This window comes from Prinia subflava, chromosome 7 (genome assembly GCF_021018805.1).
Source record: "Prinia subflava isolate CZ2003 ecotype Zambia chromosome 7, Cam_Psub_1.2, whole genome shotgun sequence".
NCBI lineage: Eukaryota > Metazoa > Chordata > Aves > Passeriformes > Cisticolidae > Prinia > Prinia subflava.
In genome coordinates, this window is record NC_086253.1 from 16,329,577 (window position 1) to 16,348,459 (window position 18,883).

Genomic DNA, 18,883 nt, shown 5'->3' on the forward strand with positions numbered 1-18,883 from the left:
TTACATAAGCACAGTAATTGCAGAACTTACTTCATCTAGTAAAATCTTAGAGAATGTATAGTTGTTCTGTTTTTATTGGGGAGTTTGAATAGTTGGATAGACTGTTAATTATAAAATGTAATTATTTAGATGCAGCATATTTAGTCTTCTATTTAGAAACACACACCTGACCTTCAAAGAGAGAAAAAAAATAGTATGCAAGTTTTTCTAAATATTGATGTAGTTGGGCAAAAACTCAGAAATCTTTGTGTATTCTCCACCGTGTATCTTCACTTATAGCAGGATTCAGCTTTGTTTGCTATAAGGATTTGGTTTTCTGTTTTCACATGTGAGAGAATGGCGTTGTGGCCAGAATATTTAAACTCAGAAGAGTGCTTGACATATATACATACATATATCTTAAATTGATCTACTGTACTCAGGTGGGTTTGTGCATCTAGAGCAGCACTGATGCTCATTTGTGCCTCCTCTAAAATGTCTCTGTTAGCTGCTGCCAGTCTAACACACCCAGGTGGCTTTTGGCACAATCTGCTATTTAACCCCTGTACTTTTAACTTGAGGACACAAAGCTGGGGGTTGTCCTTGAGAACATCTCACATTCAGGGAGACCAAAGTTACACTTGGCCCTGAGCAGAGGTTTGGTGTGCTGGAGCAAGGAGGAGAGGTGGAGGACAAGGAATGAAGGTGCTCTGCCCACCACTGAATGACATAAATGAAGGCCACAAAGTTGCCTTCAAATGAGGAATTTCCCTGAAAGGTCAATGCCTAAGGTACTCCCCTTCAGACTTAGTAAATTGGAGTGTATCTCTGTAGGAATTACATAATAGAATCAAGAACATTTTAGTTGAAAGAGGCCTCTATGACAGCTAGAATCTGCATAAAGATGAATTTGTCAAAACATCTCACTAGATCATTGTGCTCTATTTAAAGAAATAAATTCTCAGATAGCCTTGGCTTTTTCACTCTAGCAGTATTTTTTTAATTAATTCTGCTGTTCCAGAGGTATTCCGAAGTTTAATGCAAGGTCTTGGGCTGTAATATTAATGAAGAATAAGTTGTTCCAATGAAAATGTCTTGGTCAGATTGACGCTTTCTAATGTGAAGCAGGTTCATGCTTTGTTTAGAAAAACACAGATCTCTTCTTATAAAAGTAGGGTGTTTTGTTGTACCTTGGCTTAAATGTTATTGAAATGCTTAGACATTCTTTCATTTTAGGGGTGTCAATTGCCATCATAGAGCCTCTATGCAAAGACTGCCCATATTTGAAATGGAATATGACATCCACATGGTTGGATGGAATATGTGCAGGAATACAATGACCATCAGGCTGAAAAGGAGTTTTGCACCTTTCTTCACTACAGAATATAAGTTGCAAAGTCAAATCAGTGTAATGAAATGGCATGCAAAATTGTCTGCTTTTATCTACAAAATAGATGTTTTGCCCCATTTCCCTTAAAAGTCACAATGCACCTTGTTCTTTTTGAGCAGTCTAAGAATTGTGGTGGAATGGGTTCAAAGATCAAGAAACAGGACCACACGTAGCTTCTGAGTTGTGAAATGTAGGTGTAATTTCTGCAAGAAGGAAAAGTTGAATGTTTGTTTAAAGCCCTTCAGGTTTTTATAAGGAAACCTTTTAGCACTGAGCAGATGAAAACTTGAAGCAATCAATAAATAATTACTAAAATTTTTCCTGCTGTAAGGAAAATCATATTTTTTAATGAGAAGTAGAATTTAGCAGTGTACAAATGAACTTACACTTTTGTTACAGGAACTGGTCCAAGTTTCCCAAACCTGGGGAAAGCTTTGCAAAGCTGATGCACTGCAAAAAAAATTACATTTGAAAAAAAAAAAAAAAAAAAGGTTGCTAACCTTACTTAGCTCTCCATGTGTAAATGTGTGCTTTAAACAATGCCTTGATCAGCAAGGTTGGGAACCTTTGCAGTCAGGTAGTTTACATTTGAAATGAGCTAAAATTACCAGGGAACACTATACTTCAGTCTACTTGAGCTTGTGCTGCACGGAAATGGTGTTGACTGTGCTGACCCAGCAGTAAATCTGGCATGCAATTAGTTCGTGTGCTGTCTGGGCATTTGCATACACACAGACATACCTGTGCACACACAGCCTCAGTGGATTGTCTGCTGAGGAACCTGCAGTAGCTGAACTGTAGCTGTCACTTGTTAAGTCCTTGCATTTGTGCCAAAATTTCCCATGGAAACAAAGATTTTGACCACTAAAATTTTCTGTTACATTTTTAAAAATAATTTACCTTTGGCCTTAGTATTGCTCATCTTTCACTTTTTTTTTTTTTAATTATATAGAGTGTTGAATGATGATACTCTATCAAATGCCATGAGAAGCTTAATGCACCATTTCCCATTATCTCCTGCAGTATATATTTATGGGTACGGCAGTGGCTTACAGGGATATATGCATATATCTGTGTTATAAACTAATCATCGATCATGATACAAATCACTTCTGCTAGCTTAGCCACTGCACACACAAATTTTATATATGTAAAATGTATTAGGCAATTAAACAGAAGTGTAAATATAGATATTTGCCTTTATGCTTATAAGGGAATTTTTTTCCAAGGAAGTAGGCTGTTAAATCATGTTACCGTAACAAATGCTGAAGGCTGCTTTTTCATTCATTGCCACTGAATTTATTGTCAGAGCAGTACAGTCATATCCCATTTCAAGATTACTTAGGTGGCTTGAAAATTAAATCACAGCTCACAAATTCTCTTTTTTCACACACGATTAATAATACTAAAATTGGGTCTAGTTTTAAGTATACTTTGCAAGATATTGCAGTGCATTTAGGTGCATGAACTGTGAAAGATTTAGTAAATAGAAAGTGATTTTCCATAAATTAACAATGAATTGGATAAAACAAAATTGCTGTCAATGTACATGGAATTATTTTAAAAACAATTACATTGATATAAATTTTGTTAAAGTTGGGCAGCATGGGGTTTTAAAACATCCTCAAATTATTTTTTGTAAGTTCATAAATCTGAAAGGGATCTTCAGGAGTGATTGTTCAGAACTGGAAATATGAGCTCATGATAGATTACATTTTAGAGAAAGAGTATATCAAAAGCATGACTTTTTATGTCTAATCAACTAAATGATTCTTGCTTGTTCACTTACTCTGAGTTAGATGACTTATTTCTGTGGACAGTTTTGCAATGTTTCTCTAAAAGTTCTCTCTGAAAAAGGTCCTCTAAAGATGTTTCCAAAGCTGACAATAGAGAAACTTTACTTCTGTTAGAGTTAGATGGCATTTGCTGTGCTTTTAGAGTGAAGATCCTTGATTGGTTTTAGCAAAACGAAATGTAGTTAGCCACAACAAAACTGCTGTGTCAATGGACTTAAAATCCCTCTGTAGAGACACCTGTATGCATCTGATTTGTTTTTATTCAGATGCTCAAGAGAGCTTCTTTATATAATTTTGTTTCCCATGTTTTGTATAGATAGGTGCATCTTGGAAGGCTTCCAAATGCAGATCTGATTTTATAATTTTAATACAGCAAGGTACGTAGGCCCTCTTGCAAGATTTCCAACATTCATGTACCACATGTGATAGGTGTATTTGGTCCAGGATAACAAACTGTTGTCTGAGGGGAAACCTCCAAACTGTTTGTGGTATAGATACAGCATTAAAGACTTTAATGTACTGGTCATCTTCTATTGCACTGCATCATTCTTATTAGTGCATAGCATAAATGGAAGGTTCTGGATCCTAGTTTGCTTTTGGTTTTTTCTCTTTTATTTTCTCTGTCTCCTCTGCTATTGTCTGCAGTTCTCTAGATTTTATTTCCAATATTGACCTGTAAAGGACAAAAATGTTTGTGGATTTCAAAAAAAATAAAGAGCTGTTTATTTGATACTGATACATAAACCACTGATAGCAGAAAACCACTACTGGGCAATAATTTTAAAAGCATTTTAATAATATTTCTCTTTCATAAAAGATAATAATTTCAGATAGTGTGGTACAGCTGATTGTACAGGGATTTTGGAGAAGAATATTAAATATCTGCTGTTGAATGTATTTTAATTCCTTCTTTTAAAATATATGGTGCTTGATACTGAAACAAAAGTCAGAAACATATTGATCTCAGATATTACAAAGCTTCATCATTTTTTCTCAATAATTCACTATTTGTTCCTTTTGCTGGATTTCAGTCTTCCTTACATTAAACTGAACATCCAAACATGGATTTGGAATGGTTGAAAACTGAAAACACTTCTGCTTTTTTAATGTTATTGTTTTTTGCTATATATGTTGCTATTTTCTAAAGGAACTACTTAGTGTGACACAGATAAACTATTTTGAATATTATGTCTACTTCTTCAATTACAAATCAGTTAATGTAATAAAGTAAGCTTCATTGGAAATATTGACTGAACCATAATGGCTGAAATTCTTTGGTTATACACAAAACTAAATTATTACATATAGAAATTTTACATTTAATTTATTTTTTTTCTTAGTGATCTTAGTGAAAATCAGATTCAAGCAATACCAAGGAAGGCATTCCGAGGCGCAGTAGACATAAAAAATCTGTAAGTATTTTCTTTCTTCCATATATTCTGATGATAATGCTTTGTTGATACAGTGGGGTTTTTTGTATCAGATATCTTTTTTCTAAGAACTATTATAGCTGCTTAAGGAATATCTGCATAAAACATATATTTATCATTTGCTTTGGCAAAATAACATTTCTTAAACATCCTGAAATTGCTCTATGGAAATGTAAGACATTGAAATAGAGTTGAAGACAACATGGCATTATAACTACGAGTTTATGAAACTGGAGTTTAATATCTGAATTTGATATCAGGCAATTTGAAACAGTTTATGGTTTCATGTGGAAAAAATCATTTTGCCTTGGTTTTAAAAGTTTGCCTTTTGTTTGCCTGCATAAAAGAAGGAAAAGTCGTGCTATTATCTAGTTTTGCTAGCATATGTTTTTATACATGTGTGACTATTTTTCTTGCTTGGTTTTCTTCTGTTGTCTGTTCTGAAAGAAACGTACTTTCCTGGAGATAGTGGCTTTGAAGTTCATGGGCGGGTTTTGAATTCGTATGGTTTCTAAATGTGGAAATATGTGAGTTTCAAGACAAAGCAGTGACTTTCTGACTTTCTGTTCAGAGTGGTCAGTTAAGTGGACTGAACAGGATGAACAACCTGAAGACTGTGATGAACTTCTGAAGTAGGAAGCAAAAGGTCATGCTCTCAAAAGCTATAACCCCTGCTGTAAGCTAAGGATTCATCACTTATAAACAACCAACAAAGACAGAGGACATACAGTAGTGGGTTTCAGAAAGACTATGAAGCTTCCAGTGTGATGCAACTGTGAAAAAATATGATTGCTATCTTATGTGGCATCAATAAATATAGAGGAATATTAGGTTATAAGAGGTTTTCATGTAATTCCTGCTGAAATAATTTTTATTAATTGAAGTTGCCAGTGCTAAAATAGAAAGACAGACTTTCTAGTTGTACTGCTTTAAAAACAAGAGCGCTCTGTGATTGTGAAGGGAGGGTTGTGATGTATCCTCAGTAGGAGAGGATGGGACAGGAAGCCCTTTGCTTTCCTGTCTGCCCGTGATGGAATCCACTTCATTCTGCTGCCTGCAGCACTGCACACAAATTGGTGCAGAAAATGTCTTTTAGAAGATTTAGCAGAATGCCCATGAATTTGGCCTACTACAGTTCTTCCCTACAGTGAAATTCTATCATACCTCAGTGGAAAAAATCGTTCAACACTATTGTGTTCCCAAACATCCAAGTGCTTGTGATTCTCAAGGTAGCTTTTTTACTTTGTTTAAGTGACAGTTTATGAGTTTTTATTCAGAACTAGTCCCATCACTATACATGGCCAAAAAGAGGTTTGGCTACCAGAAGCCTGCATTTTTCTGCAGGATGTTTTGTATTTGAAAATTTATAGAGCCACAGAAAGGAACTTTGGTAGCAAAAATAGCAGCATCCTTGAAAATATTCTAGTGGCAAAAGAGTAGTTTAGAATACAGGTGTACTTATATATTGTAAGAAAATCCCACTTAAAAACTGCATTGTGATGCTAATCTTTATCTGAGATATTTTCTTTATCTTAGTTGCATTTTTAAGCTAAGGATCCTGAATTATGTCTGAAACTTGCATAAAACAGTAGATCTGCCCTTTAAAGTGTTTTGCTTTTCAGGAGATAATAAAAAAAAAAAAATAAAATCATAAACAAGGTAGCATTGCCACAAATTCCAAATCATATCTGTGGCATATTTTTTATTATGATAGGATAAATACTACAGATATCTCCTCATTAGTTGTCCCAGGGAAAAAAAAAAAAACAAAACCAGCCATCAAACCCATAATCTGAAAACTTCATGATCCCTCTAAAATCTCTCTGCAGAATGACCAATGAGCTCATGGGGTGAGTTGGGTGGATTTTAGCACAGCATTTATGTAACTAGATCGAGATGTTGTGTCTTTCCAGAATCTTTGGTGAGGAGAGACAAACCCCAGCCTTCCATCTAGCCTTGGTCGTTACTTAGAAAATAAAGGTGTAGCAAGAATTCTACAAGTTATATTTCATTTTCCAAGAAAATTAAGGAGACAGCTGATAAGTGATAGGTATAGGAGGTGTCACTATTCAAACAGGAAGTGAACTATCTGTCAGGAGGTTGTAGCCAGGTGTGTGTCAGTCTCTTTGCCAAGTAACAAGTGAGAGGATAAGAGGAAATGCCCTAGAGTAGCACCAGGGGAAGTTTACATTTGATAGGAGGAAACATTTCATCACCAAAAATTTTTTAAGCTCTGGAACAGGTGGCTGGGGGAAGAGATTGAGTCACCATGAACTGGAGGTATTCAAAAACATGTAGATGTGGCACTAAAGAGACATGATTGAGCAGTGGACTTGGCAGTGTTGAATTTACAGTCAAATTCCATGATCTTAGAGGTCTTTTCCAACCTAAATGATTCTATGAGTCTATGAAGGTGATCAACCTAAGGTCCAAGAGCCAAATACTTGTATATCCTTACTAAGAATTGTCATGAACAGAATTCCATATTTCTTTTAGTTTTGGACATTTGTTCTAGAAGTAACTCAGTAGCTTAGCATAATATTAAAGGTGTGTATCTTCCAAACTCATCTGTGAGATAGGTGAAGGTACAAAGAGAAAATAAATCTGTATTAAAGCATATTGTAATATATATATATATATAAATGTGTAAAAACAGTAATTACATCAGTTTCAGTTTAAATTGCTGAGCCTTTTTTTTAAACATGGGATGATTAATACCCATCCAGAACAATAGCCCTATTAAGCTGTTTTAAAAGTGGTTAACAAATTTCAGAGAATTTGACCTGATAAAGTATTTTATATTCCTTAATGGAAAGTCACCCATTCTCTCATTTCCACCAAATACCTTCCTCCTGAATCAGGAGTTGGAATATTTTGGAAAACATCTTATTGTATGCTTCTTAGTCTTTGCAGAGCGAAGGGAATGAGATATTAACTCAGATAATCTGAAGGAAACTGCTTCCTTTAAGGTTGATAATACCACTATAGCTTCCTGCAGTATGTTAGCTCTAGAGTCCTCTTGATGTTCCACAGAAGAAGCTGTCAAGTTTCCATAAAATGTGTCCATGATGTTTTCTTTCTGGACATCTTAATTACTCTCACCATGTAGATTCTGTAGAAGATAAAAGCAAAATGGGCAAAACATTATGAGAATTGACAACGCAGGCAACCTGCCACACCCTTGTAGTAAAAAGAATAACAGACCCTGAGAAACATTTAGGCCTCACAAATGTAATTTACATCTAATTGGAATTACCCAGTGTTATACCTTCTGTCTTATAATGGAGAAGAGTTTAGCTCTGTCTATACTCTCACCTGAGGCAGTTGTAGGCAGCAATAAGATCTCCCTTTTCTCCTCTCTGAAGGCCAAACAAATGCAGTTCTTGCAGACCATCCCCAAATGTCACCTGCTTCAGCCCTCTCATCTTGGTGGCCCTGTTTGGACTCTGTCTTCTACTGGGGAGGCCAACACCAGGCACCATCTCACAACCTCAGAGATCATTCCAAAAATGCCAGTGTCCCTGGCTTCACTCTCACCCAGTTGTTTGTAAAGTATTAGGTTCTTCAGTAAAAGTGACAAAAAATGAGGGAAGCTTATGCTGTTGTAGTTCTTCAGACTAGAAGCCCAGTATCCATTATTTTGGCATTTCAAATGCAGAAAAACAGAACAGCCACAGGATGTCAAAGTTTCAATTCTTTTATTCAAGGAATTATTCTTGAATGACTTAAAGAGTAATAATACACTGTATATACTATAGCTACTATTTGGGACTTGAGAGAAATTAAGGTGAAATTCTGGAAATATAATTCTGAAAGGTACCCCTAGCTTGCTAACGTTTCAGGGAGAAAACTACTCACCAAGACATTTGATTCTCCAGAAAACACAGTGGCACACACTTTTTTTAAAAAAAACCCAGACATTATCATATAAATGGGAAGATAAACACAGATTTTTTAACATACGTGTTAATGAATGTTTCATAACCCTCCCTGGTGATTCAGTACTCACACTGGATGTGAAAGATTCTCTAAATTTTCCCAAACTGAGGAATTTTGTTTCTATTTAAGGTGGTAAGAAAATGCTTTAGGTGCCCAGATTGTAAGCCTGAATGGGGTTGTTTTTGAAGCTGGTTGAATTAGGAAGAGAAATAACTGAGTTACTAACAAATGTAAGGCAGCACTGAAAGAACAATAGTGCTGTGCTCTCCTTTTGAGTAGATTTTGGCCTTATGACGTTGCCATTTCAAGTGTGTAAAATTTTGTAAGATTCCAGTTTTCTCTGAGTAATCAATACTTGGCAGAGGATGGAAAGGAATTTACCAATATCATGATGGAGTTGTGATGCTAAATATATGCAATCTCAAACGTTACCAAAAATAGTAGGGCTCATTTTCATATCTTGTGCAACGATCTTGTGCCCTGTTTTTCTTGTCATGCTCCTGGCCTTTTCTCAGCTACTCTCTTCTTTGTGTTCATTTGGTTCCATTTTTTTTCCCAGCAAGTGGGGGAGACTGTAGCTGTCATGCCAGGGATAAAGGCTGCAGAGCAATGTAGTAGCTTCACACATTAAATTGCCTGGGGAAATGAAGAATTAGTGAAGAGGGAGGCCATCACCAGCATCCAATCTAAGTCCTTCCCATTATACATTATACTTTGTCCAAAACTTTGATTGATATTACTTGTTGCCCATATGCCTCTTTTATGCTGATTGTAAAACATTTAAAGCTGCCACTGAAGACATAAATGAATTGTGTATTAATCTTTTTGGGAATGATTGGACTTTTTAAAATTCTAATTATTAGCATCAGAAAAAGAGATTCCTGCTGAAGATTATTATTTCTTCCCAGATCATGCATAAAGTTTCACTGCAATTGGAAGTACAGTTATACTATACTATATAGTTGTAATGGTACAAGTGCTGTTCCAAATGCATTGCTTGTCTAAGATGGGCTTAGATAATCTATAATTCAATTATTCTCATGCTTATTCTTACTGGCAATATCAATTGGACTGCTAGTCTATTCAGCCACCTGTGTTTCAAGTTTACATAAAGAAGGATTTTTACAGGGTGTCATGAACTATATTATGTGCATGCTTAAGATCTTTATTACAATAAAAAATAGTTCTGATAGCCATGAAGGAAAGAATAGGTACACTTTTCTAGTGCATCTTAAACCTCTTGTTATCAAGCAGATTGGTGACTTTGTAGCCTTTGGGGAAAAAAAAACAACTTGTTCTTACAAGATAGTTAAAATAAATACTATTTTTAAAGTTTTGTTTTCTTTTAAAAAGTTATTTCTTATTAATGTGATAATATCTTTGAATCACATAACATACAGATTTTTAGGTTTGTATATATCCTCCTTTTGATGACATTCTTCTGTCTCATTTTTACTTTTTTTTATTATTTTCCTCCTGTAACATAATTCTGGGATTAACCAAGTAGAATGCTAGGCAATTTTTAAAGGATTGAGCAATTGAACCATAAATGTTTTAGTTTCTAAAACTTTTAGTTTGTTCAGCAAGAATGTGTTACTTGGATGTAAATATTACATCATGGGAAACAAGCAGTTCTTTGAAGTTCGATAAAAACAGAATAAATTCTGCCACTTTTTTTTACATCATTTTTAACTAATTCCTCTGAACTTATTCATCTTAAAATTTGAAATTGAGAAGTAAGAAATAGGAAACATAACTCAGTTCTGTTGAAAAAAGTAGCCCTTGCACAGGACCACAAAGAGTCCTTAAAGTGTAAAGAAAAGGAGAGTAAAGCACACAATTGTTGGAATTGTTCCAACCTTCAACGTTCTAGGAGTGAATAAAGGAGGTTTTCTCTGTCAAGAGTCAGATGACAGATTTTTCCTGTATGAGAGTAGTAGTAGTTTTTAAATGTATGCAACATCTTCGGTTAGTCATTAAAGGTTCTTGTGGGATGACAAAGTTTATTTTAAGATATTTATTTATCATTATCTGGTAGACAACATATGGCAGAAGGCAAGAAAATATAAGTCAGCAACAGGCTTCTGCAGCATAAGATGTATCCACAAGAGCAATAAAAAAAAATAAATTTAAAGTAGGCATGTTATTAGTTGAATGCTTATTATTCTTACTCGTTCTTGTTGCTAAACTCACGTAAACATTGACATTTTAAGCAGCAGTAGATTAATTCAGTTAGATTATTCCATATACGAAATACCCTGGTAATGCTGCAGATACGGGTGCAAAATCCAGTTAATTCTCTGCGATGATGGAAGGATTTTGAATGTGACAACTGTTGTTTGGTATCTTATGAGCTTCACAAGAGTGGCACTGCTGAAGCTTTGTGGATGTTGGAGGCAGAAAGGAACAGCAACTTCACAAAAGCATGGAGAGATCCCACACAGAAAGACCTCAAATGAGATGGAGCAGGCAGAAAGATGGTAAAGACAAACTGGGGAGAGAGGAAGGATGAAATGGGCTCGAGTTGCTGGTCCATGTCTGGCCAGCTTCGGTTCTCAGAGTGTTCTAATAATTTGAAAAGAAGAAAAACAGCTCTTGGGGGGAAAAAAAAGTCTTTTTAAAATGGAATTAGGGTTATTGGTATATTTAATAGCTTAGTGGTGAGAAAGGTTTCATAATGATGTCGGAGATTTTTATGTGTGGTTTTTAAAGTCATACTTAAACAATAGAACATAAAATTAGATAAATATGTACTTTTTAATTTCTAGTATTCTTGCCTGTGCCTTAAGACATAGCACATGCATACTTGCTGTTGAGAACCAGTTTTATCAAAAAACACAATCACATTGGTTCCCTATATCTGTTAGAAAGACATCATAAGTTAATGTTACACTGGTTGTGGAATGTGGTCTAACATCCTGTTTGTGTCATATATACAGTGTAGGTATCCTTAACCTTTACTTTTACCATAAATTGCTATTCAAGCCAGTCACACGGTCTTCAATTCATAGCTAAATATATATATATATATATCATACCAATTGTTCTTCATGGTGTGTGTCTAATCATTTTTATATCATGGCTGTAAGTGATGGAAGATAATCTAACACATAAAGATGGTAGCATCTTTCAAAGACAGTAATTTTTAAAACTAGGGAATATTTTTTCTCTCCCATCTGCAAACTTTCTCAAAATGAAACCAGTTCCTTAGTTCAGTGCAGACAAAGTAATCTTTCTGGTAAGAAGGTTAAACGGAAAAACTCACCCTTCACTAAGGTAGTGATCATGGTGACTCATTAAAGGAAGAAGTCCAATAGTTTTCGGGATCACCACAACTGCTGCCAGTCTAGTGGAAGAAATCTGCCTTTCAGTTTGTGTAAGATTTTCTCAAGTGCTTTCTCTGCTTTAAAAGATTTTCCTTTGTGTATAATATGGATGATTTAGAAGAAGCTGTGTCAGCACTGATTTATACATTGACAGCTAAGGATAATAAGATATGGGCAAACATACAGCTCACCCTTTTACAGATTAACCTGCAGACTGCATTAGGCAAATTTGATGGCATTAAGAGATTTTTCCAATTTGTCTGGAAACAATTTCTCTTTTCTATTGTGTCAAGGGTAACATTTCATGCCATTGTAGTAATCTAAATAGCTTTGATAAATTGTTTGAAAGGTTAGAGAATTGTACTGTATATATATTTTACCTCTTTAAAATAAAAAGGCTATTAGCTTAATTGTTAAATGAAATTCATTACTAAAAATTGAAGAAGCCTTAGAAAGTAGACCTAAATATTCCAACACTGCAGCACTGGTGTTGTAACATTGCACCAAAATGATTAAAGATCACGTTCAGCAATTGATAGTTTGCATTTAGCTTTCAATACACAGGAACACAGGCACTGTTACAATTATGACAATATCTTATTCCCTTGTACCAGTAATTCAGCTGAAACTGGAAGAACTTTAGAGAAGTTGGTACATTACATTCAGCAGTGGGTGTGATGATTTATTAATAAAGTAAAATGTTATCATAGATTCAGAAGAATCACAGAAAATGCTTTAGTAAAAGTATCATTAGCCCTGCTAGCTAATATATAATTGAAAACAGAAGAGCAGAGTTCATTTGTATTTTGTTCGTTTTCTTAGTATTGTTCACACACATTTACTCACATATATTACTTGACACTGACAAGCTACCAGCTTAGAGAAGTTTTTAAAGTGAGGTTTTTTATCATCTTTGTTTTGCAAGTCACACCCTGAAATGCATAAGACAGCTCTTAAATATACGGGGAAAGCTTTTATCAGTAAGGAAAGTGTGATTTTATATTTGCATGATTGTTAATTTAAGCAGACATTTTTAATTGGGCTATGTGTGCTGTATCAATGTTTTGAATTGAAAAGGTAATAATCTTCAGAGAAACCAATCTAAATTTTTCATAACTTAATACTTAAGGATTAATAATGTATGGGATGGATTGCTGGGTTTTATGTCTAGAATTCAAGTGGTCCATTACAACATACTATCTGCATATAGCTCAAAGTGTGTAGAAAAGCAAATACTGAAGGTTACAGGAGAAACACTACTTTCGTTTGAAGCAGAACTAAAGGAGATAAGCGAACTGGTCTGTAAATGCCTCGGACACTGTTATTTCTACATGTAGACATATTCCAGGAGGTAATTGCTGTAAATCCCCTCATCCCCGGGGGTGACACCTCCCACCTGCTCCAGGCGTGCACACACGCAGGGAGACCCCCAAAACTGTGTCTGTGCCCGGCCGCTGCCGCGGCGGGCGGAATTAACATGCAGCTGGGCTGCTCTGATAAATGGATTCTGTTGGGTCACCGAGGGGATGCGTGTGACATTAAGTGATTTACCGTCCTTTACCTTAATGAAATTGTTTCAGCGAGATGACGCTGAGAGCTCTTAATGGATAGCTTTTCTTGATGTAATGAAATTGCATTCCTTTGGCATTTAATATAAGGTGCAGTTATTATTTACTGGAGCTCTCCCAGCGCCGCTGCTGTGCGCAGACGGCGGAGAACAAAAAGGGATTTCTGTGGCGGCGGGCAGGCCAGCGCCGTGCGGAGCCCGAGCCCGTGCGGAGCCCGAGCCCGTGCGGAGCCCGAGCCCGTGCGGAGCCCGAGCCCGTGCGGAGCCCGGGCTGCCCTGCCGCCCCTGCCGGGCTGCCCGGCTCCGCGCCGTGCCAGCCCTCCCTCACAAACGCCTTCCTAATCTGTTTAACAGGCAACTGGATTACAACCAGATCAGCTGTATTGAAGATGGGGCATTTAGGGCTCTGCGTGACCTGGAAGTGCTGTAAGTATTCCTCGTATCTCGTACTCGTAGCGAGAGCTCGGTGTCTGGGGAGTACTAATGTAGCAGCTTATCTGCAAGCTGCAGCCTGGTGTCAGGATGGTCTAGTGAAAAGATGTCTTAGAATAATCCACTGCGATGTGCTATAGAATGGTAAGAAGATATGGAGAGGCAGAGATACTCCTTTACCCTCCAAGACAGCCATTAAACAAAAATAATAAAAAAGCCATTGGCAGATACTATAAGAAAAGAATATATTTCATTTTTAAAAGGGGGAGGGCAGCAGTATTAATGAACCCAATTAATTTTGTAAATTATCCATTATTGTTGATGTGCTGAACAGGATTGCTTTTGTTATATACTTAACATCAATTTGATCTTTCAGACTCAGTGTAAGAACAACACGCTGTATCTATTTGACAATCTGATGTTTTCAAAGAGGCACTTTCTAGCAAACACTACTGCTGTATGTTAAGATGTTTAGCCATGTCCATGTTAATAGCATCTTTTTAAAACATTTCATGTGTATAAATAAATTTGTGTCTGTAGAAAAATATCTTTTTTCGTATCACTGAGGACTGTTATTGCAATACTTTCTTTGCATTTTTTTCACTTTCTTCAAGTGGCTATCAGTGAGGTTAAAGGTGACAAAATTATCATCTAAGAATAGTTACTGTCATGAGCAAAGTGCCTTAGTTCTCAAAGAGTCTGAGGCACAGGACACATTCCTGAAATATTTGCTCTGTCAGTCAAAATGACACATTTTATTTGGATTTTCTTCATTGAGAGAAGTGGAAGAATTTGCATATCAGTGAGTTACTTCACAATAATTTGAATCACACTTGATAAATCACAAGTTGAGGAGGGTGAGGATATGGATTTTATTGTGTTTGGGGTTTTTGTTTTGTTGTTGTTTTTTAATATTCTGAAGAACAGAAGCTTCTCTGGCAGTTGATAGTGTCTGCATGTCTAAGAAACCAAAGAGTATGTGAGTAGCTGGTGGTAAAAGTTTTTTAATATTAAACACTAGTTGGTTTTACTTATGAGTGAATGAAACTTGCCGCCAAATTTGATATTATTTTTTTACTTGGCAATCTATTGTTAACTCTCTGGTATAAAGCCATGTAAAATATAGTGTAGGTTCAATATTACATCTAATTGTTAAGTTGATGATTAGTTGCCTGTCAGTAAATGTGAAGTTCTCTGAGATTTTTATGTTTGGAACTCTTATACGTGACAATATTTTTTACAGTGATGGCTTAATCTGCTGATTATGGTTTGGTTTGGTTTGGTTTTTTGGTTTTTTTTTTTTTTTTTTTGGTTAATGTGAGTCTTTCTTTACAAGTGCAAGGGTTAAATGTTTATTTTAAAAAATCAAATTTTCTGCATTTTTTAATGCTTGCAATTTTAGTGTTCTTAAAAGGTCATCTCTGCAGCTGAGGTCAGGGGTACAATTTATACATTGATTTCAATGAGTGGAAAAAGAGGAAGGAAACCTCTGAAATAATAGTCAGCTGAGAAGTACGTAGGCAGAATTTTTTGTGAATGAATATAAATAGTCTATTAGCATTGTTCAAATACATGACTAAATGTTTGCTGTCTTGAATTATGTGAAAAAAATTATGTAAAGATTCATGACATTCTAAGAAATTGAGATAAGTATTTCAAACACTACTGAAGATTTTGTATCTAATTAAGCTTCCTTTACAATATGGCTTAAAGAATGAAAGCTGTGTAGATCAGACCATACTGTATATGCACTGAGTACTAAATAAGACTATGCATAGTGTTTTCATCTGGAGTCAATTATTCTAACTAAGCAGAAAAAGTGGATATTTCTTCAAACTTCAAGCTGGAGGTAAAGCTTTTGAGCGGATTGTAATCCTGTTTAGTAATAGTTTGAACTGGTTACCAAAGCATCAAATCTTATATCTTGGCTAAATAATTGTAGAATTTTAGAGGCTGTTAGTGTTAAAGATATTAAAGATACAAAGATACAAAATAGACTGAATATTGCTCCCATGAATTTTTGGGAAATGCTAATTTTCCTTTTTTTTTTTTTTTTTTTTTTTTTTTTTTTTTTTTTTTTTAAGGGAAATTGCTATATTTGGGAAACAGACTATGGGAAAAGTATAGTGCTGACATGTTAAAAAAAAGGGAAAGTGTCTACAAAATGGGAAAAAATCAGTCATCACAGTCTTTGCTATAGTATGTAACACTTAAATAAAAGTATTGAGCAAAGTTTTTTTAATGACACCTCTGTAATGAAATTAAGCATTTTTTATCATTACAGAGAAATAACTGTAACAATAATTTAATTCTGTATGTATCCCTTACATCTATTCCTATATGTAATTTTCTTTATCCTGAAAAAATAAATTAATAACTCATGTATACAAAATAGCAAGGCAAACATCAAACAGCCAAAATTGAAAAGTAAAACATTTGTAGATTCACCTTTTCTTAACAGCTATGGAAATATTGGCTGATTTCCCTTCCCTTCATTGAAAAGATATGATTTTAAAATCTTGTAAGAAGTTATGCAGGAAGAACTGTGGGAGCCATCATTTACCATGTGGACATGGTAAAAAAAACTCTGCCACAATTTACTGACATTTATTCATTAGGACACCTTTTGTGGATTTACCCAGTACTTTGGCCATTTCTGTTGTTTTATTTTTGTTATGTTTTGAAAAGGGGTGCAATTCCTCTATTTCTTTGTTTTGGTTTTATCTTTTCCTTTTTTCTGTTATTCATCTCTCTTCATCCCTAAGAACGCGTAGGAGAGATCCCTTGATGCACAGTGAAGGGAAGATTTACTACATGGAATGAGTAAGCACACAAAGGTAAAATGCTGCACATTGCACCAGTAATTAATTGCTTGGTTAATGTGGAGCTATAAAGCCTGATCCTGGTCAGGCTGCTGTGATTTTACCTTTCTGTGTTTCAAGATCAGACAGTACTGAAAAATTTGTTCAAAATAGGTACAAATTATAGTTTGTGCTTAAAAAAACAAAGGAAAAAAGAAAATACTTTTTCTTTCAAAAGGGAGAAAAGCTTTTTTCAGTGGTTATTATTTATTACTGTTCTAGTTTCGTAGAGCTCATTATCCATTCTGCTCAGATGAGTAATCTCTAAGTCAAATCTGTAAATTTTATTGCGTACTTCCTTTTTTTGGAGTCAAGCTTGTTTGCATTTTATTTGCAGCCTAAAGACAATATTTAGCTGGAAGTTAATTCATAAAGTTTCTGAATCTTTACAAAATACATGTACTGAGTAAATTGGGCCTATGTAGCCAAGTATTAGCTAAGATTTGTTTCTAGTTACTATCTCATTTTCCAAGCACCTTGTCTAAAATTTAAATTACTAATTTGCTAAAATGTTATTTCTGACTCCTGTCATGTTGGAAACTTCCCTCTTGTTCATCCAGCTCTGGATCATCTGTAGTAACTCATTCCATCAAAAACCTAGGCACAGCCCAGAGGTAATATTTTCTAAAATTTTTGGAAAAAAACCATTCAGCTCTTGTATCATCTGTCGCACTCAGACAGCTAAAAAGAGAAATCAGTATCCTAGAACCCAGACATTTTCTCTGAGGACACTGTTTTTTACCTCAGGATGAGTTTGGCTTGAATGGCATAGATGTTATCAATATTGATGGAAGTTCCTTTTGAGTGAGTTATAGGCTACTGTGATTTCTTACGTAGGACTGGTAATAGTAAAACCATGGTGTTTTGTTGGGGATTCAACAGGGAGAAAAAGTATAACTAAAAGCAGGGCATTTTTTCCTGGTACCCATCCCTAAAAACAGTACACATGGCTTTCATTGGCTGTGCCTTTTTTAAATGTGACAAAACTCTTAAGATGTTAATATGCTTCTTCTTGGCTTTGCAGCACTCTCAACAATAACAACATCACTCGACTATCCGTGGCAAGTTTCAACCATATGCCCAAACTCAGAACATTGTGAGTAGTCCCACTGAAACTGGCTGCCATTTTTATCAGTCCTGTATTTTATTTTTACCCCTATTAAGTTTTGTCAGGGATCTATAAATACATGTACAGGCAAAGCAAACACAAGCTCAAATAAAAATTATTGATGTCTCATGAGGTTGACAAGCGTGAAGTCTGTGCGTGTGTGTCTGTGTAAGCTAATTCTGAAAGGTAAACCTAACAAGTGACCCCAAAGCTACACCTGGGGCTCAGGAGACAAAAAAGAAGTTGGATCCTTTTCCATCAAATTTTTTAGGATATGAAATTAATAAGTCAAAAAATCAGTTTCATGGCCTCTTCCCAAATGGGATTTCCATAGTGCTGTATTCAGTCAAAGAAAAGCTTCACCTTCTAACCAAAAAATAGTGAGGGCAGGGGGAATTCTTCTTACATGTTAGAGCTATATAGAGAAATAAATTGATGTTTTTGAAAGTCAAAAATTTGTTTTACTTTGAGCTATTGAATGGGTCACATTTCATTTAGGAACATTGGAGATTCTTTGACTGACTGTCAGATGTGATAAATGGGAAATCTTTATGCTTTTATTACTGTACTGCTAGCAGACCTAATTAAACTAAACTGGCTTGCCAACATTCTTTGTAACATAAAATTATAGCGTCATCCGGTAGTGCTATTATAATTAAAGTTGTGTCAGCATTTACAATAAGGTCCCCATTTTCAGAGGTTATGACTTTGACAGAGGAACACTTCAGGCTTTTGAAACAAAGCACGGTGAAATGACTGTGTATCCAAGTCACATGGGCTGGAATTATGTTTTGGTATATTTATACTGACTACAAATCTAGATTGTGTTGACTGGCAAAACCAGGTTTAGTCCAGAGACTCACTTTTAAACAGATTTTCCAGTGAAGTGGGAATTAAGAATGAATGGGATCTTTCTATCAGAGCTCAAGAGTAGCTGTTAGTGTTAAAGAATTACTTTTACAAAAAACCTGTCTAGTTTCTTTTATCCATGTTGAGTTGCACAACTGTTCTGAAATCAGTAGGACTATTCACCTATGGCGAATAATCAGTAGGAC

The 18,883-nt window shown here is 35.4% G+C and overlaps 1 protein-coding gene across 3 annotated transcripts in view; it reads left to right on the top strand.

Annotated features, from left to right (window-relative positions):
* Nucleotides 1–18,883, top strand: part of SLIT2 (slit guidance ligand 2) — a 260,009-nt gene that overhangs the window by 147,127 nt on the left and 93,999 nt on the right. For all 3 annotated transcript variants that reach the window (XM_063401696.1, XM_063401694.1, XM_063401695.1), the window contains exons 5-7: nucleotides 4,506–4,577; nucleotides 13,782–13,853; nucleotides 17,745–17,816. In XM_063401696.1, the coding sequence (XP_063257766.1) occupies nucleotides 4,506–4,577; nucleotides 13,782–13,853; nucleotides 17,745–17,816 (216 nt within the window). The remainder of the gene's footprint in view (nucleotides 1–4,505; nucleotides 4,578–13,781; nucleotides 13,854–17,744; nucleotides 17,817–18,883) is intronic.